General features: G+C 40.3%; 1 protein-coding gene across 1 annotated transcript in view; it reads right to left on the bottom strand.

Annotated features, from left to right (window-relative positions):
• Positions 1 to 2,801: 2,801 nt before the first annotated feature.
• The window catches only part of LOC148883097 (poliovirus receptor homolog), a 134,552-nt gene continuing 115,488 nt past the window's right edge, over positions 2,802 to 21,865 (bottom strand). Inside the window, exons 7-10 of the mRNA XM_089023711.1 lie at positions 5,308 to 5,437; positions 5,123 to 5,180; positions 4,279 to 4,377; positions 2,802 to 3,858 (exon numbers count right to left, since the gene is read on the bottom strand). Coding sequence (XP_088879837.1) covers positions 3,685 to 3,858; positions 4,279 to 4,377; positions 5,123 to 5,180; positions 5,308 to 5,437 — 461 coding nt within the window. The 3' untranslated portion in view covers positions 2,802 to 3,684. The remainder of the gene's footprint in view (positions 3,859 to 4,278; positions 4,378 to 5,122; positions 5,181 to 5,307; positions 5,438 to 21,865) is intronic.

Genomic DNA, 21,865 nt, shown 5'->3' with positions numbered 1-21,865 from the left:
ATTCGTTTTGGGTCTTTGAACTCATTTCTCGTAGCTGCCAGGCTTGTCATGTTATAATCAGCAAAACGGGATGCTTGTGAATTAGCTTTCTGTTTTTATTTGACAAGACAAGGGTTTGTAAAACACGTCCGTGAGCATTTCTCCCCTCCCAAAAGCGTACAAAATATAACGCATGACAAAATAATAATAAAAAAACGAAAAGAAAAAAAAAACACCAGTGTGATAGTCGAGGTCATTGTGCATTGGTGTGAGGACTGAAAAAATAAAATACAAACAACAATAATAATAAAAAGAAAACAAGGCACGTGTGACTGTGTGATTATTTTCTTCTGGGTGGTTCCGGTCTTTCGTTAATTTGTTGTTTTTTTCCACTTATAACTCCAGTTTTGTTTGACTATTCCAAAAAATACATTCAAAATAAGAACAGAAAAGAGGAATCTAAATCTCTTTTTGCCGAGGGGATTAGAAAGAGACTGAATGCCTCAGTCCTCTAACATCCTGCGTTTTCATCTTGTGCATTTTCTGGTACGCTACATTAGAGTCATGACGGCTCGAATTGATATGGAAGGACTTCTTTAATCGATTGCAAACATTTATGCTTTCCTCTTCGGAACTATTTGAATCATATTCATATCGGGATGAGTAACAAGAAATCATCTTCTCCGAATCTGAAGCCATTGTTTTGATTCTAGAGCAAGGCGAGACGTCCTAGCGTGACGTCACGAACAAGGGGGCGGGACCTTATGAAACTCGCCATCTCCGAGGTCATTTTGAAATAGTTTTGGGACACTTTAACTCATTTTTATTGGTGTTTTACATTTGACTAAAAATATCAGCCTGCGGGTTTTGGGTATTTTAGATGCTATAAAACGTTTTTCTGATGTCAGTTAGGAAACAAAAAAAAATGGAGTCGGTTGTCCTTTAAGTGTAGTGTTTCACATAGCATGCAGAAAAAAAAAACAATAAACATGATTGTCACCACAATCAGCACAAATACCCTTAAAAATTGAGCGCAATACATTTGAATGAGCAGTTTGTCAGGACGTTAAATCATAACGTTATGAGTACTGTGGATAAAAAAATTAAAATTAAACTAAAGATAAAAAATATATAATGCTGAAAAAAACATTTTTGATCTTCAACCGGACCTGATGAATATTAAAAACAATAAACTAAAATAAATCAAGACGTTGTAGTCAAAGAGCTTTGGGAAGGAACAAACTGGTCATCATGCCATGCACAGTTACATGATTCAAGTCCACATATTTCATTATTAGAAGCATTATTTTTCATATTTTCTTGCGTCGTCAGCATCCTTTGTATCTGATCTGTCACATTTTCATTAAAACACACACGTTCACCGCCACCGCAGAAGGATTGCGAGCCACAGGTTTTTTTTTCGACACCAATAATCATGGATCACCATCATCATCAATAATATTCATCACCGTTAATATGAGCAGTAGTATTTACACGGTTGATCATTTTGGTACTGTACAATGTTGACATCCACGGCAATGGCAGTATTTTCTACTCACCAGACACTTCATTAGGCACACCTTCCGATGAGAGCTTTATAATAATAATAATAATAATAATAATAATAATAATAATGCTTTGTATTTATAAGCATCTTGGACGTCTGTACATAATAATAATGCCCACGTTTTAATAATAATAAATAATAATAATAATAATAATAATAACAATAAAATAATAATAAAAAATAATAACAATACTACTACTACTACTAATAATAATAATAATACATTTCATTTATAAGCGCCTTTCAAAACTCACAAGGACACTGTACAGTCACAGGATAGCAACAATTTTGATGACAAAAATTAATGATAATAATAATAAAAGATGATTAGTTGTGTGCTTTCCAAATAAATATTAGGGACGGTTTATATATTACACAAATAGTATTAAAAGTGAGTATTACCGTTAATTATAATCATACATCATGAGGTGTGTGTGACAAATGAAGTGTCCGGTGTGTGTTTAGAACCCCCATGAGACCCCCACCTTTGTTTAAGTGTGGTGTAATTCCATAAGTACCACTAGATGGCGGCACAGCTATTTGAGTTGCACAGTGTAAAATCAATGTTTCAATACGTATTTCCATCTTGTGAATTTCAGTTCATGATGGAGGGGGATTAACTTCACATGCACACTTGTGTTACATTCCTTGTGACGGATGCCTCAACGTGCTTGTGTGTGTGTGTGTGTGTGTTTAACTCATTCATTGCCAGAAATGGGCAAAAATATATGTCCACTCCAGTGTTTTTGTCTTTGTCACTCAATTTCCAAGACCCACAGAATATTGAGTTTTAAGACTACATAAACATTCAATGTAGCGTAAGACACCCTAGACTCCCTTCTTTCATCAGAAAAAAAAGAGTTATTTGCTAAATTATTTGGGTCTGGAGTTATATGAGCATGAAATGAGGGCGGCTGTCTAAAATACAATGCAATAAATACATATTGGTTTATATAGCGTTTAAACAACAGTAGAAGCTGGAACAAAGCGCTAACGTGGAAAAAAAGGGAAGTGCTGCCCCCTTGTGGAAAGGAAAAAAAAAACATGGCCAGAGGTCTGGCTCGCGAAAAACAAAGAAAAAACAAAACCCGAACAAATTCAGGAATGGCGTTCTGTCATATTTTCAAATCGAATAAATTCATGAATGGCAGTGAATGAGTTAAAAATATGATTGACTTTTTTCTGATTTGGTAATTGATTTTTTTTCCCCATATATATATATATATATATATATATATATATATATTATTTCGGCTGCAAAGTGAGAGAAAAGCTCATTCACAAAAGCACAATTAGTGCAGCACTTATTTCCACATTACTTGAAAACAAAGAGAAATGTGTTTGTCTCATGAATATAGAAGGTGATGGAATTTAATTTCAATAGGTTTTCGAGCTTGTTTGACCATCATTATTTGCTTTTTTTAAAAGCAAAATGGAGGGATGATTAAAATGAAATAATCGGATTTTTGTCGAGAAAAAAAAAGAAATGCAGTAATATAGTGATACCTTGACTTACGAACGTTATTGGTTCTCAGACAGAGTGTGTAAGGGAAAAAGTGTGTATCCCAAAAATTAATTTCCCATAGGAAACCATTAAAATGAGAATAATCCGTTCCCATGTCCTCATAAAACATAATTTTCTACTTTCAAAATTTCTAAGCCTTAAGACTACACAAAATAGACGTTGTCGGCATGCCATTTTCTTTTTGGAGAACGGCTTCACCCTCTATCTGTACCCCCCCCCCCCCCCACTGATGTGTTCTTGACCAATCACGTGGCTTTAATCGAAGACTGGGGGCGGAGAATAGAGGACAAAAACAGTCGGCTGCAATTTCGTTGTTAGAACGGGCTCGTTCGCGAACGACACATCACTCATTGAGGCAGCTCCGTGTGTATCCCGAAAATAGTGTGTATGCCAAGGTAAGATTTTCATAAATTTGACGTTCGTAAGCCAAGGTGTTCGTAAACCGAGGTATCACTGTATTAGGTCATATTTAGCAGTAAAAAGTAGCCAATCAGAATCCACACTGCACTCTGTTATTCTCTTCAGTGAGACTGTGCAACATTAAAAAAAGATGTTGGTTAAAACTGTTTAAAAAAGAATAAATAAAAAAAAATCCCCTAGTGGCCAACCTTGCTTACACGTACATGGCGGGCGACACAAAGCTCTCGCCACGAGCGATATTGGCAGCCGGTGGAGACTCGTGATTGGTCGAGACCAGGTCCACGTCCGGGTCCAGATTCAGGTTCATTTCATCCGGCAGAGAATGTCCACCCCCATTCGGAGCGCCGGGGGTTCCGCTGATTGATTTCTGCAAAAATTTGAAAAAAGACATCAGACAATAAAACAAATATGTAGTCCTTTTTCATTTTTTGTGTGTGTGTATAGGAACAAAACTATTTTTGGCCAAACATTTTTGGGGGTGATTTCAACTTATTTTGTTCAAGAAAGTTTTTTTGCTGCTTAAAGATCGGGCTAATTGAAAGAGAGGAAAGTTGTATATTTTGCAATTTTATATATTATTAACTAATGAATGAATGAATTAGTATTTGTTGTTTTGTTTTTGTTTGACTTCAAGATGACGCGGCGAGAGTGAATGGCTTTACAGCAGCTCGTGTTTTTCGTTTTTCTACTTCCTTCCATAACTTTGCTGCTGTGAAATGTAAATTTAATCCAATCCGATCCAAAATATGACATCCTTGCAAAAATACAGTCAGACTGCGCATGTTACCCTGACAGGCTCGCTTCCCGTAGGTTCATAATAGATGTCCCCGGCTGGGGCGAGCGGCGCCATCTCGGTCGCGCCGGGCACTTCTGATGGCTTGTTGAGCTGCGTCAAAACAGACAAAAAAAAAAAAAAAACATGTGTACATGTATATACAGGTAACATCCGATTTACGACCAAGTTCCGTTCCGACCAAACGGTCCTAAGTCAAAATGGTCGTAAGTCGAAATACATTCAAAATGTTGAATACAGACTCGTAGGCTAAATTACTGGTAACCCCCCACCCCCCTCTGGTGCCATCACATGGTCGATTGCTGTGTGAGAGTGAGATGTTGGCTGGCTAGCCAAAATTGTCGTACGCGTTGCCGCCCTGCTAGCGCATAGTAGTGCCGGGCGTAGAATTAAAATTGTAAAAATAGGGTCTGGGGGTCGTGGTCGTATATATGGGTGGTCGTAAGTCGGATGCTACCTGTATATTGTATACTGAAATTATTGATCGGAGGAGATTCTGCCATCTAGTGGAAGAGTATGGAATTGCACAGTCCGCCACTATACAGTAAAGTCTCGTTATATCGATATTCAAGGGAGTCCGAAAAAATATCGATATAACCGGGACTATCGATATATCCGACCCTGTTTGCATGTAATTTTCTCCGTGCGTGCATAGAAATAGTATCGATATAACCGGGACTATCGATATATCCGATATCGATATAACGAGACTTTACTGTATATCATTAGCGACAGTAAATGGTCATTCCAAAACCAATGAATCTGAATTGGATCATTCCAAGCTCTAATCGATTCAAGAGACGCTTACCGATCGATAAATTCACTGATTTGAACTCACCAGCTCCGTTGACGCTCCGCTCTTGACAGGGGGCGGGGGCTTGTGTTTTGGGGGTCCGCTGATTGGATGACAGATTAAAATGATGAAACCACCAAATGTGATCATTTACAAAACACAAGTTGGGGCTATACAATCGAATCCTCGCATGAATGATCAATAATCGTTCTGATCGGCCGAGGACTTACTCAGCGTCACGCTGGCGTCTGCGGACAAAGAAAACCAGGCCCACCACGATCCCGATGATGGCGAGGGCGCCGAGGAGGCCGCCGATCACCGCGCCAGTTGACGGGCCTGGAGCCATGAGACGTTCCTTTTCTAGGAGGTGACATAAAATTGTCACGGTTTGCAAGGTGGTGATGGCAGTTGTGGATCCCAAAAAGCAGGCAGGAAGGAGCAGCAGGTTGTATAACAAAATATAAAACGTTAAAATCATTTGAACAGAAAAATACAAAGTATCAAAAGAAAAAACAAGAGTAAAAGTCGGCTAAGATGAAACAAACATGCACAGCATACAATGCATACACAACGCACACAATAGCATACAATGACCCGACCCCGAATGGTCGTGCCGGGAGTCCTTTTCACTGTCACTGATTGGGAATGACCAGGACCTGCGAGGCTGCAGGCAGGGCTGACAGCGCTACTCATTGGTCCCCAATCCGAACGTGGCAGTCCACCACTTATCGGGACGACCAGCACCTGTGCAGGTGCAGGCGGGGCCGACAGCGCCACCCGTTGGTCGCCAACCTGATCATGACAAGAATCATCATAATGCGCTATTGCGTAAGAGCTCATCGGAGCCTTGCAATTGAATTTTCTCTTTCTGTCAATCTAAAAATAAAAATAAAAAATAAAATCCACATCATTTTAAATGGCCGTCAATCATTCATTCACTATTCAAAAAGAAGAAAAGCAATAAAAGGATTTGAAGTATGAATTTCTGACACGTTCTTTTTCAAATTGGTTAACATGCACCAGCGGTATATAAAAAATGTAAAAAAAAAGGCGAATAATTGATTAAAGGTGTAAAATGGTAATAGGGTATTAGAAGTGAAGAAAATAGAATAAAGGGGATTATGATTTGAAAGGTTTTTCAACTTCAGAATGAAAAAGTAGAACACTTGAAGTGATTTTTTTTGGTCCATCATTTCAATTGAGCATACTTCAGTGGAAAGGTTGGTTCTGTTGGACAGTCTGCGGCATGGCTTGAGGAGCCCGCCATGAAAAGAAAGAAGCGTATGTGCAATTGTCGCGGCGTGGAATTGAAGCGGATTTATTTACATGTGGGGATAGGAGATGTGAGACAATCTCTTTTCATCAATGGATGTCACAGCTTCGTGTTTGCTTTCAACATTTAGCTTGTAGCAGATGTGCACATTTCACCACGATGTCCCTGATCCACTGGTGAAAAGGATGCTTTGATCCTCTCCTCTTTCACCCCGAACTGCTTCATGCAACAAAGGGAGTGCTTAAAATTGAATGACTGACTGCGTCTTTTGTGTTGTGTCACATTATTTGTTAGTTTTTTTTACTTCAAGATGGCTGCCTTTACAGCAGTTCCTGTATTTTGTTTTTCTACTTGTTCCTTTCCTTTCCTCACTTTGCTGCTGTGAAATGTAAATTTATCCACTGCGAATCTAATAAAGGCTAATCTAATCCCATCTATTTGATGCACTTGTATGCGTATTTTCTCCAAAACAAACTCACATTTTAAAAAGCCAAAAACACCCACGGTCACATTTTTGTCCTCCTTGAACTCTGTTTTACTTCTAAACTCGCATATAAAACACACAGTGAGGTTTCTATTTTCCCTGTGCAGAAAAGCAGAACGTTTCAAGGTGAAACCTTTTTTTCCCCTCTTCCAAGAACTCGAGATGACACCAAGCTGAACGCAAACAAAAGAAGGGAAAAAAAGAACCACGAATCGTCCATTTTGGTTTCCCGTATCTCACCAGCAGGTGGCACTGCTCTCCAAGGAGAAGCGAACTGATAGTTTCGACAACTGCTGTAACGTCAGACGGAGTCACCGTCTGACTTTTGATTAGATGTTCCATACAAAAGGACGTTTGGAACACTCTGAAATGTTTGTGGGATGAATGGTGGGGGGAACGAAGCCTTCCAGACTGTCCCTGAAGCTAGCTAGCTAGCGAGCCTTGCTAGCTAGTTTAGGATTGGATTTGGATTTGCCTTTATTAGTCTCGCAGTGGATAAATTTACATTAGTTTGCTCGGCCAGTCAGCCAAGAAGCCGCATAGATAGAAAGATAGAAAAAAAATGAAAAAGACAATGAGGAAGAGTAAAACCAGAAAAGAGGAAGTTAAAGTGCAGGAAATAGGAGATTGAAGTGGCATCTTCTCCCCCACCTTTCCCTGACACTTCCTCCTACCTTCCGGCCTTCTAACCTTCCTTCATGCTTTGATCCCTCGCTCATCCTTCAGACTTTATACTCTGAACGCACGCGCGCGAGCACTTTGGTGCCTTCCAGCGTCTTCTCGTTGCTCATTTGCGAGCGTGGAGAGAAAAAAAAATGGCCTTCCCTGAAAAAAAACAACCATTTTCCCAAAGAAGGCTCACACACACACACACACACAAATGTACACACCCCGGTGTGACTCAAAAGCATCCACATAAGCATGGCTGCTTTCATTTACAGACAAATTGACTCACTGATACTGATGAGTGCATGCAAAGAAAAGACAATTCCATAAACAGCGTAAACAAGGACGCTCCCTCTAACCCCATCCGTCACCCACACACACACAAACACACACACACACGTAATCACCACTCCCATGCCTCCAAAAGACTTCCAAAGTGACGAGGGCACGGAAATGACTGCAATCAGTCGGCAATTACGATACATAAAGCGGGAGATTTTGGAGGCTAAAAGCTTCTTTATTCCTTTCAGTAGGCCACTTGAAGAGGAAGATGAGGAGGTTGACGAGGAGGAGGTAGAGGAGTCAGGGCCGTTAAAAAAAAAAGAAAAAATATAATTCAAGTGACTCTGGCAATAAAAATGATTTGAAGCTTTGTTGACGCTTCAACTTTGGACCATCGCAGAGGTTACCATTTGTTTCCCTGGAAGAAAATGAAATCAAAGCATGGAAGAAGACAATGAATCAAAGCTATGCAGACTATGACCTAAACTGGCCACCAGTCAGTGGCAGGGCAGTTATAGAGACAAACGACCATTCACACCCACATGCACAACGTCACCGAGTGGGAACTTTTTGCGCACACACAAATCCGGAGATTGTACCGCCACATCATCACTCATATCAATTCAATCAGAAAACAACAAAAATCCACAGATCACACAAAGAAGAACATAAGATCAAAACAAAGTGAAACCACAACCAACTAACTAACTAACTAAGTAACTAACTAACTAACTCACTCACTCACTCACTCACTCACTCACTCACTCACTCACTCACTCACTCACTCATTCACCAACTGACGAACGAACTAAGTAACTAACCAACCAACTGACGAACGAACTAAATACATAAATGACTAAATAAATAACTAAGTAAATGATAAGGTAAGGGAGCAACCAAACAACTAACCAACCAAACAAATAGCCAACCAACTAACTACCCAAACAAAGACTAATTGAGCAATTGGCTAGCCAACAAACCAGACAACTAACAAATCAACTGGGTAGTTAATTAACAAACTAACTAAAAAACGAACTAACGTGCACATAAACTAACTAACTCACTCACTCACTCACTCACTCACTCACTCACTCACTCACTCACTCACTAACCAACTGACGAACGAACTAAGTAACTAACCAACCAACTGACGAACGAACTAAATACCTAAATACATAAATGACTAAATAAATAACTAAGTAAATGATAAAGTAAGGGAGCAACCAAACAACTAACCAACCAAACAAATAGCCAACCAACTAACTACCCAAACAAAAACTAATTGAGCTAGCCAACAAACCAGTCAATTAACAAATCAACTAGGTAGTTAATTAACAAAAACTAACTAAAAACTAACTAACTCGCACATATACTAACTAACTCACTCACTCACTCACTCACTCACTCACTCACTCACTCACTCACTAACTAACCAACTGACGAACGAACTAAGTAACTAACCAACCAACTGACGAACGAACTAAATAACTAAATACATAAATGACTAAATAAATAACTAAGTAAATGATAAAGTAAGGGAGCAACCAAACAACTAACCAACCAAACAAATAGCCAACCAACTAACTACCCAAACAAAAACTAATTGAGCTAGCCAACAAACCAGTCAATTAACAAATCAACTAGGTAGTTAATTAACAAAAACTAACTCGCACATATACTAACTAACTCACTCACTCACTCACTCACTCACTCACTCACTCACTAACTAACCAACTGACGAACGAACTAAGTAACTAACCAACCAACTGACGAACGAACTAAATACATAAATGACTAAATAAATAACTAAGTAAATGATAAAGTAAGGGAGCAACCAAACAACTAACCAACCAAACAAATAGCCAACCAACTAACTACCCAAACAAAAACTAATTGAGCTAGCCAACAAACCAGTCAATTAACAAATCAACTAGGTAGTTAATTAACAAAAACTAACTAAAAACTAACTAACTCGCACATATACTAACTAACTGACTAACTAACTAGTCAACTAGCGGACTAGCTAACTAACGAGTCAAGTAACTAGCTAACTAAATACACACCAAGAATGAATTTATAAACCGAGAACGCAGTGGTGCACCACATTCTAAGTCAGAAGAAAACTAACAAAATAATGCAAGACACCCAAACAAGGAGACAACACAATTACACCACAGAAGAAGACAAAGCACACGGAAGAAGTCAATAATTAATGTTGAGATGATGAATAATTTTGCGCAGAGTGGATGAAGACGTGACACGAGCGCAGTTCCAACAATTAACTCCGGCGCACCTTCGCCTGGCTTTTGACTTGCGCTTTCGTCATCGGCTTCCCATTCGCCGAGGCTTACGGAAGACGTGACATGTTTGCTTCCCGGGGACTTGACCCCGCCATGGTCTCCGGAAAACACAAGGTTAAGCTACCATGACCGCCCGTCGCTCGCTCTTCTGGACCTCCTTGCGCATCCTTTGACCTCACCCCGCATGAATTATTGATGTTGCGACCACGTTGTGTCACCGAAAGAGCGAGAGTCGAGTGCGGTGGCAAGGCTTGCGTCTGCCCGCAGAAACCAAGATGACGTAGCTCGACTCAGGGAGAGAAAAAAAAGCCTTTTAAAAAAAATCTACTCAGGCAGTTTGTCGGTCAGCTTAATTTTGATCATGATATTGTGATTAATTTCAGTGTGATTAAATTATTTCTATAACTTTTATTCATTTATTTAATATTTTTTTAACTCTACTCAGGCAGTTTGTCGGTCAGCTTAATTTTGATCATGATATTGTGATTAATTTCAGTGTGATTAAATTATTTGTAGAACTTTTATTTATTTATTTAATATTTTTTTTAACTCTACTCAGGCAGTTTGTCGGTCAGCTTAATTTTGAGAATGATATTGTGATTCATGATCATGATTAATTTTAGTGTGATTAAATTATTTGGAGAATTTGTATGTATGTATGTATGTATTTATTTTATTTTTTAAATCTACTCAGGCAGTTTGTCAGTCAGCTTAATTTTGAGAATGATATTGTGATTAATTTCAGTGTGATTAAATTATTTGTCGAATTTTTATGCATTTATTTAATATTTTTTTTCACTCTACTCAGGCAGTTTGCCGGTCAGATTCATTTTGATAATGATATTGTGATTAATGATCATGATTAATTTCAGTGTGACTAAATTATTTGTAGAATTTTTATTTTATTATTTATTAATACATTGCTTTATTAATGTATTAATTTATTTTAAAATCTAATCAGGCAGTTTGCCGGTCAGATTCATTTTGATAATGATATTGTGATTAATGATCATGATTAATTTCAGTGTGATTAAATTATTTGTAGATTTTTTTAATTCATTTATTCATTCACGTATTTACTTATTTCCATATTTACGTGTTTACGTATTTACTTATTCACTCTTATTGACTTATTTACTCATTTACTTTACACCGCGAGAGTGGCTGTCTTCACAACAAGTCCTGTATTTTGTTGTTCTACTTCTTCCTTTCCTCTTACTTTCATCACTTTGCTACTGTGAAATGTAAATTAGACTAGTAAAGGCTAATAAAATCCAATCCAAATAAGCAAGCTCAAAATTTGGCCTGTTTTACTCCTATTTTTCCTTCATCTCTCTCATGCTAATATAGCGAGTAAGGGAGTAACAGTGCGAGGAATGGTCGGAAACAAACCGGGCAGTTAGCTAAGACTCATTGACTATGCAGTAAAATGAATATGTGTGTATTTGGGTTGCACTTGCTGTTAGAGTAACACTTTGTGATATGCTGACAGGGTTGTAGCATATGTTAGCTGCCATCTGCTACCACGCCAACCATCACTCAAACATTGACACACTCGCGCTAACACAGTACACTGAGCCCTACCGGCCTCCCCCGTCCTTGCTAGCGTATTAGTCAGCCGTACTATACACACAAAGTAGCACAGGCTAGGGTACAACCAACTAAAATCCAAGCTAAAAATAGCACAAATCATAATATCATTCATCCACACGCACGCATCCACAATGTTGAGCCAGAGGGAAGGAGACGATGAGCCCAGTGGAGCAGTTCTCTCTGGGTGTGATCGAGTCAATAGAAGCTGGCCATGGGCGCTCTGTGTCATTGCAGATGGAAAATTAAAGTAATTCTTCATGTATTGGAACTTATTTACTTGTTGTGTACAGTGATACCTTGGCTTACGAACTTAATTGGTTCCCAGACAGTGTGTAAGGCGAAAAGTGTGTATCCCAAAAAATAATTTCCTATAGGAAACCATCGAAAAGAGAATAATCCGTTCCCAGGTCCCCATAAAACATGATTTTCTTTCTTTCATGATCTTTCTTTCTAATTTTCTAAGCCTTAAAACTACAAAAATATACCTAATTTTATGTATAACAAATATTCTATGATATTATGATTAAATAAATAAACTGTACTGTAAAATATGATGGAATGGAGTGGCCGGTTTCATCAGAATGAAACACTTGAGGAACGTAACTTCTTCTTTCACCATCTTGAGGAATGAGGTGCTTTCTCTGTGATAATTTTATCTAGTTCCTCATCAATTCTGTTCTGCTTAGCTGGGTTGATAGGTTTTTGCGGGTTGTTTGTGGAGCCTGATTGATGGGATATTTTAACCTTGCAGTCTACACTCTGCCTTTGAACTATTAAATTTCAAACTATCTCACAGTCGTCTGCCTGTCTCTTTAATGTTTAATCCACCCCCCCTCACTGCTGCGTTCTTGACCAATCACGTGGCTTTAACCGAAGACTGGGGGCGGGGAATAGAGGGCAAAAACAGACAACAAAACTTTTTTAACAGTGTCTGACACTGTCTTCATTTTTTTGGAATGTTAAATCCTTATTGGGCTACTCCGTTGATGGCTCTTAAAGAACCAGGAATTAGCTAGCTAGCAAACAACAGGAGCGGATTACTGCTAGCTTCTTGTGGTTGACTTTAGTCAACTTATGTGTATTTTTACAGCTAAATAGCGAGAGAAAGTAGCCTGCGAGCGCCAGTGTTGGTATCTCACTGTTGTCCCGGCTTGCTGTCAGCCTGACTCATGACCGCCATTAGCCGCCGTTAAGCGGCGATAAGCACACTTGTCTTCTTTCAAGCTTTAAGGTGGAAGCTTGTTGAGGAACACTACAGTTAGCATCTACGGGCCGCGGGGGGAGCGTTATCTTCGAACCGAGGACGAGGAGGAGAGGGACGTAGTAGAGGAGAGATTAGAAAGTAGCATCAAGAGACGAAGAGAAGAGAATGAAAGAAAAGACAAGAAAGAAAAGACAAAATAAAAACGGAATCGCAAAGAAAGAAACACAAAGTGAGGGTACGAGAGCACATAAAGAAGCGACGGATTCCTTCCACGGGGGCTCCTTGGGTGCCACGTTGTGAGCTGTGATAATAATAATAATAATAATAATAATAATAATGATAATAAATTTAATTTCTAAGCGCCTTTCAAAACTCTCAAGGAAAATTTACAGTCACAGGATTTTTGTGTGTGTAAAGCGAAAAGTTTGTCTGCCAAACATTCATTTCCCATAAGAAACCATTAAAATGAGAATAATCCGTTCCCGGGTCCCCATAAAACATAATTTTCTACTAAATAAGCCTTAAAGGACAACCGACGCCTCCGGACAAGTTGTGTCCATAATTTGTAAAATCACTTGAAATGACTTCTACTGAGCGTACAGTATTTTACAAAGATTACACAGCATATAGCTAGATTTTGTTTTAAGACTCACAGAAAAAACATAAATCATGCGATGGTGAATCGTTGTGTGTTGCACCAAGACTACTATTTGATACTAGTTGACACGAATTCCCAGCAGACAAATCAGCCCATTTCCAACGGAGCTTGGGCGCCATCTTGTGCATTTTCTGGGACGCTACATTGGAGTCCAGACGGCTCGAATTGATGTGGAAGGACTTCTTTAACCGATTGCAAACATTTATGCTTTCCTCTTCAGAAGTATTTGAATCATATTCATAACTAGATGAGTAACAAGAAAGCATCTTCTCCGAATCTGAAGCTATTTGTGATGTCACAAACAAAGGGGCGGGACCTTCTGAAACTCACAATTTCCGGGGTCATTTTGAATTAGTTTTGGGACACTTTAACTCATTTTTATTGGTGTTTTGCATTCGACTAAAAATATCAGCCTGCGGGTTTTGGGTATTTTAGATGCTATAAAACGTTTTTCTGATGTCAGTTAGGAAACAAAAAAATGGTGTCGGTTGTCCTTTAAAACTACACAAAATATACCTTATTTTATGTATAACAAATGTGCTGTTTGCTGGGCATTTTGGGAAGTTAACGGCTCACAGGGTGGTTACACAACACACCCACACATCGGATACACATGGGGTGTCTCCCTCCCAATCTCATTTGCATAATAAAAGGCTGTTGTTGTTTCAATTGGAATTAATGTATGCGGATTTATCCTCCCGTCACCTTGCTGACAAAAGGCAACCCGGCAAGTTAAACGGACTGCGCCTGTATACGTGTATATGTGTGTGTATATAAGTGTAAGGGAGGGGTTGAGTGTTTTGCAGCCTCAGGCGAAGAACTGTCAACCTGTTTAGGATAAAAATTACATTAAAATTCAGAATGTACCTTTGCACGCGCACGTCCATACACGGCCGTACACGTATGGTCACAAGGCAAACAAACGGCGGTGCTCCGAGGAGCCTGTCAAAAGCATCTTCAACCTGTACCACCCCCCGACGCAGTACGCACACTGCAGTCGGCACAAATACAAATAAAATATAGAGTGGAAACAAGGAGTACAAGAACATTGTTGCAGGCAAAGTGGCAGGTTGTGGCAGGAGGACACGCAAACAAGAATACAGGCGCACGTGCACCAAGTGGAGGTTGCTTGTGTGAATGTTTCAAACTTTCAACTCCCCAAAACCCCCAAAAAGAAATGAATAAAAGCAGTAGTAGCTGTGAGAGAATGTTACTGTAAATTAAAAAAAGAGAGCCACTTTTAAACCTCAATGGAAGTGTGTTGAAAGGTTCACTTCGTGTTTGATCACATTAGCACGTTAGCATCCTTAGCAGTAGCTAGCTTCCTTGTTTGTAATTGTCAGATACCTTTACACACGAGTTAATGGGTAAAAAAAAGAGAGCCACTTTTAAACCTCAATGGAAGTGTGTTGAAAGGTTCACTTTGTGTTTGTTCACATTAATTAGCACGTTAGCATCATCCTTAGCGGTAGCTAGCTTCCTTGTTTGTAATTGTCAGATACCTTTACACACAAGTTAATGGGTAAAAAAAAGAGAGCCACTTTTAAACCTCAATGGAAGTGTGTTGAAAGGTTCACTTCGTGTTTGTTCACATTAGCACGTTAGCATCCTTAGCAGTAGCTAGCTTCCTTGTTTGTAATTGTCTGGTACCTTTACACACACGAGTTAATGGGTAAAAAAAAGAGAGCCACTTTTAAACCTCAATGGAAGTGTGTTGAAAGGTTCACTTCGTGTTTGTTCACATTAGCACGTTAGCATCCTTAGCAGTAGCTAGCTTCCTTGTTTGTAATTGTCAGATACCTTTACACACAAGTTAATGGGTAAAAAAAAGAGAGCCACTTTTAAACCTCAATGGAAGTGTGTTGAAAGGTTCACTTCGTGTTTGTTCACATTAGCACGTTAGCATCCTTAGCAGTAGCTAGCTTCCTTGTTTGTAATTGTCTGGTACCTTTACACACACGAGTTAATGGGTAAAAAAAAGAGAGCCACTTTTAAACCTCAATGGAAGTGTGTTGAAAGGTTCACTTCGTGTTTGTTCACATTAGCACGTTAGCATCCTTAGCAGTAGCTAGCTTCCTTGTTTGTAATTGTCAGATACCTTTACACACACGAGTTAATGGGTAAAAAAAGAGAGCCACTTTTAAACCTCAATGGAAGTGTGTTGAAAGGTTCACTTCGTGTTTGTTCACATTAATTAGCACGTTAGCATCATCCTTAGCGGTAGCTAGCTTCCTTGTTTGTAGATGGCGGATACCTTCACACACACACACGAGTTAAGGGCCAAAAAAAGAGTGACACTTTTAAACCTCAGTGGAAGTGTTTTAAGAGGTTCACTTTGCATTTGTTCACATTAATTAGCACGTTAGCATCATCCTTAGCGGTAGCTAGCTTCCTTGTTTGTAGATGGCGGATACCTTCACACATGAGTTAATGGGGAAAAAAGACACCCACTTTTAAACCTCAGTGGAAGTGTTTTAAGAGGTTCACTTTGCATTTGTTCACATTAATTAGCACGTTAGCATCATCCTTAGCGGTAGCCAGCTTCCTTGTTTGTACGCGGCGGATACCTTCACACACGGATTAATGAGTAAAAAAAGAGTGCCACTTTTAAACCTGTGTGGAAGTGTGTTGAGAGGTTCACTTCGTGTTTGTTCACATCAATAAGCAATTTAGCATCATTAGCGGTAGCTAGCTTCGTTATTAGTAAGTGGCAGATGCCTTCATACATACGTTAATGGGTAAACTTCATGTTTGTAAAATACGCTGTGGGCACCATATTTGTGGAGTGAGTTGTGGCGGCTATCTTTGGCGAAAATATTAACGCGCCATATTGGCGGCCATTTTAGTCAAATCAGTTACGGCAGCCATCTTTGTGGAGCACACAATAGATTAGTTTTCTGTTGATTTTCGATTGATTATTTCAGTAAAATAGTCAAGGTGGAATAAATACGGTGTGGATTTAAAAAAAAAATGATTTGCGGGTCCACAATATTCAAAGCGCCAGGAGGAGGATATAGAGAGGCTGAAGTGGAGGTGGGCGACGACAAGATGAAACAAGGCCTGCCGTAATTGCAACTTGAGCGCGAAGCCCTTGGCCTGTAAAGTGGATAAATGCCTCGCGCCGCATGCTCATCTTTTTATTTATAAGGAGCAAGATGGCATCTTCGTTACGAGATCCTGTAATGGCGGACAAAAGCGGTCATTGTGGGGATTATGATTTTTTTGTAATTGTCATTCAAGTCATTCAAGTGCCCTTTGGACCTGTTCATCCACCACGCACCTGCTTTTAATGCCCCAACCATTCTCACGCTCTATTTACACACACATACGCATGCACATGTACACCCAAGCGTTCACACACGCATACCTGCGCGCTCACATCCCAACTCACATGCACGCACGCGCCAGGCCGGGAGACGATTCGATGCGACTCGACGAGGCATAAAGCGACGAGCAGACGGACGTCAGACCGATCAAAGTCGCCGTCGCCAACGTTTGCTAGCGCAACGCGGCGGACAAGACGCAAAATGCTACGAGCGCGCTCGGACATTCGCCGTATGTTGCATTCATGCTAATGAAAATCGGTTAAATACAATACAAGACAATCGGCAGTACATATGCACCTAAAAGCTAGCAACCACTCATTTGACGACAATGAGGTTAAAATCTTAGCGAAAGAACATAGATGGTTAGAAAGGGGAGTAAAATAACCTATTTTCATAAAACAGCCAAATCCTTCACTAAACCGCCATGGTGGGGTGAGGTTCAATTTGGATCGTTCGTACAACAGACTGCTTAGGCAACATAGGCTTAGTTATGCTGATGAGATTATACCAGAGCAAATGGGGCAATCAGGCCAGTCGTAGACCTCGTACTCAGGCAGGACAATAGAAGTAATCAGTCAGGACAATACAAGTAATCAGTGGAGCCGCAGGGAGTAGTCCTCTGCTCCCCCCAACCTGAGAGCAGGCACCAATCATCGGAGACCGGCATCGCCACGTCTGGACAGTAGGGATATATACATATATAGGGCCGAAACTAGCAGCAAGACTTTAGTTTGCTGACGAAGCGTCTTGGATAAGAAGTGAAACGTGCGACAGATGACGGCTGAAGAAACCTTTTCATCGATGGATCACTCCTGTACGACTGAGAGCCTACACAGACGGAATGCAATACAATACAATACAATCCATATTGATTTATATAGCACTTTAGCTGTAACAAAGCGCTAAACATGGAGTACTATCATATACAGGAAGTATCAATATTTTAAATTAATAGTCAAATATTCATCAAAAACATTTTTTAAACTGTTTTTAGTTCCTTTTTTATGTATTTTTATCTACACTTCACTTGATTTTATGTTCAAACCACTTGACTGAACTCGGTGATGTCATATTTCGTCCTGGTGGCTCCTCCCCCCCAGCATCCTGTACGTGCGTGTGTGGTGAGTTTGCGCCCGCAGGCAACCATGAGGCACTTTACCCTCATTGTGTCATTTTCATCTTGTGTCCTGACGACTGCAGAGGAAAATTTACGCCACTTTGCTACAAATTCTGATAAAACTGACGTCTTCAATTTATTTTCATTCGCTTTGTCGCCCTCCGGTGGACGTGGGCAGTATTGAACTACTCTTGGCATCCACAGTGATAGTTTGGCACCCCGTTCGAGCTTGTACACAATCTAGAAGCCATTTTACATAAACTAGCTTCAAACAAGGCCCATCTGGAGTGTTAGCCGCCATGCTAGCCAAAAACAACACGCAAATAAATACCCTCAACTTGACATGTTGAGGCTGTGCTAGCAGCCATGTTGACCGAATGCGTAGTGGCGGCCATGTTGGTGGTGCGACTTTCCCATTTGGAAACTGACAAATGCAATAAACGTGGACGGCGTTCACATCGCAACGAAAAACTGGCCCGTCATCTATATCGGGCAGGTGCTGCGCACAGACACACACAAAGAGCAAACACACACAGACACACACAGACACACACAAAGAGCAACGTGTGTTGCCACGGAGATAAGCGCTAGCTCTGATTTGTACCTGAATCCCGCGAGTGTGCACACTGAGATTACGGTTCCACTTGCAAACACATACATACACATGCACACACGCACACAAACACACACACACACACACACACACACACACACACACAAACACACACACAAAGGTCAAATTCACACTGACGTAAAAATAAAACTACTCTCTTCACAAAACACAAACACACACGCGCACACACACATATATGCACACAAATACATATGCACAGACACGCAAACACACACACATACTCACACATACACACACACAGACACATGCACACAAATACACATGCACACATGCAAACACACACACATACACACGCACACACATGCAAACACACAGACACACAAATACACATGCAAACACACGCATACACGCACACACGCACACGCGCACACACACACACACACACACACACACACACACACACACACACACACACACACACACGCAGGTCAAATCCACACTGAAATAAAACTACTGTATCTCTTCATAACACACACACATAAACACAAATACACATTAACACTTGAAAACACACACAAATACAGACACTCACAAAGGTCAAATACACACTGAAATAAAAATAAAACTACTGTATCTCTTCACAACACACACACAGACACACACACACAACCAGACACAAACACACACGCACACACACAGGCAAACACATGCATACACATGCATACACATGCATACAGTAGCAGGGCAGAGTGACGACAATAACGCCGGGCGGTATGACTGCAATAATCTCCATGTCGCTCCAAGTGCAAGGCCCGGGCACGACGCCAATGACCAAGAGGAGACGAAATGGAGGTTGACACCCCCCCCCCCCCCCCCCCACAAACCCCCCACCACATACACACACACACACACAAGTAGACACATGCATATGTTGACGTTCGCACACAGACACACAAAGGTCAGTTGGTGCAACGCTTTGCTGACACAGTCAATGTTGTGCTGCTCAACCGAGATGCTGGGGGTTGTCCAGGCGTTCACTTCTAATGACCTGGCCAATCATAAAGTTGCCTGCCACATTTTTCACCAAAAAAAAGATTTGTATCAATATTAACAGTGTCTGAAACTCATGACAAAAAGTTAGCGGACACCAGAGCAGACAACTCTGAAAAGTTGCCTGCCCAGTCATAAAGTTGCCTGCCACATTTTTCACCAAAAAAAAAAGATTTGTATCAATATTAACAGTGTCTGAAACTCATGACAAAAAGTTAGCGGACACCAGAGCAGACAATTCTGAAAAGTTGCCTACCCAGTCATATAGTTGCCTGCCACATTTTTCACCCCAAAAAAGATTTGTATCAGTATAAACAGTGTCTGAAACTCATGACAAAAAGTTAGCGGACACCAGGGCAGACAATTCTGAAAAGTTGCCTACCCAGTCATATAGTTGCCTGCCACATTTTTCACCCCAAAAAAGATTTGTATCAGTATAAACAGTGTCTGAAACTTATGACAAAAAGTTAGCGGACACCAGGGCAGACAATTTTGAAAAGTTGCCCGCCCAATCATAAAGTTGCCTGCCACATTTTTCACAACTTCAAACACAAAAAAAACATTGTTAATAATAAAACATTGGATTTTTGGACAACATAATAAACATTGGATTTTCCTGGTTCTTTGTCAAAAGCGATTTCTGTTCACAAATTGTGCATTTTTCTGGAATTATGCATTATGTATCGCAATCCATCCGAGTCTGCGTTTGTAAGACCTGCATCCCATTCGATTTATAGCTGAACCTTCTTACTTGGTGAGGGGAAAACGTGCTTGTTCCTAATGATTCGCACACCTAATTTTTACTACTGCAATGCCTTCTGGGTAATAGCCTGATGCCTGTCATTCATCTCTCGGCTCCATTAGCGGAGACAAATAGCCTCTGTGTACCTGTACGTGTGTGCGCATATGTGTGTATATGTGTGTGTGTGTGTGTGTGTGTTTTGAACAGCTCTTTAATGTGCTCTTTTTCAGTTCAATTTTGCTCCCCACTCATATTTCCTCTCTTTTTTGGCACGTACACACACACACACACATATACAGACACACACACATACACACACACACACACTCACACACACACACACACACACACACACACACACACACACACACACACACACACACACACACACACACACACACACACACACACACACACACACACACACACACACACATTCCTGTTTCAATGGTTTTGTGAGGTCCGGATAACTGCAGATAAAGGAGTGAGGACCACCATTGCTGAAAAATTTAGAGAAAAACTAGTGTTACATTTGAACACTTAATGTCACCCCATTTCCCACTTCAACTACTTTCAAAACAAAGAAATAAAAAGTGGACTTGAAACTAAAATAATAGTAGGAGTGAGGACTCTGAATGGGTACATTCAAAGTCCTTACCCCTGTAGTGAATTTGGTTGAAATATCATTTTACTTTTTGTGGTATGAACTTTTTCCTCTCATTAACCATGCACATACACAGATAAACACACACAGTGAATAACAATTGTGTCGATCCAAGTGAAATGAAAATACACACCAAAAATCATTTGGGGTGTATTTGTGAGGACCTCTCTGAAACTTTAACAGATACATATATAGACCCTCTAGAAGCCTTTAGAATGAAAAACTTGTGAGGGCCGGCCAAAAGGTCCTCACTTGTCAAAAATGTCCTCACTACGTATGGTATAAAATGTAAGTGGTCCTCACAAGACTAGCCATACAAACATACACACATGCAAACACACATGCACACACAGATCTATATCAGTTCGCAGTATGTAGGGAGCTACTTTTCTTCTTGACAGAGGGCTAATGGGACTTTGTCTCATCGACACAATGAGCCACCTGTTGGTCACAAACCCACAAACACAACACACACACACACACACACACACACACACACACACACACACACACACACACACACACACACACACACACACACGATACGTATACATCATACTGTCACCCGGCTGACCTCAATACTGTACAGTCCCCGCATGTTATCATTGCCTATCTTTGTCTGTGACATCACGCAAACAGATCAGCAGAGGCGGAGTCCATTGTGTTTTTGCGTCCGGATTTAACAGAACCGGCGTCTGCGTTCCGGTTGGTCGCACATGGCGTCGCTGCAAGTTCAAATTCCAAAGGCGGACATCTTGCTTGTATATTCGGCTCAGGTGTTGAGCGGTTGGTGTTGTTTTAAATGAGACTTTTAGTCACACTTGTCTGCAACGTGGAGGTAAAAAAAAGACATTT

The sequence above is a fragment of the Hippocampus bargibanti genome, linkage group LG20 (genome assembly GCF_051943395.1).
Source record: "Hippocampus bargibanti isolate YZ-2025 linkage group LG20, ASM5194339v1, whole genome shotgun sequence".
In the NCBI taxonomy this organism is placed as follows: Eukaryota; Metazoa; Chordata; class Actinopteri; order Syngnathiformes; family Syngnathidae; genus Hippocampus; species Hippocampus bargibanti.
This window is presented reverse-complemented; position numbering and strand designations above follow the sequence as displayed.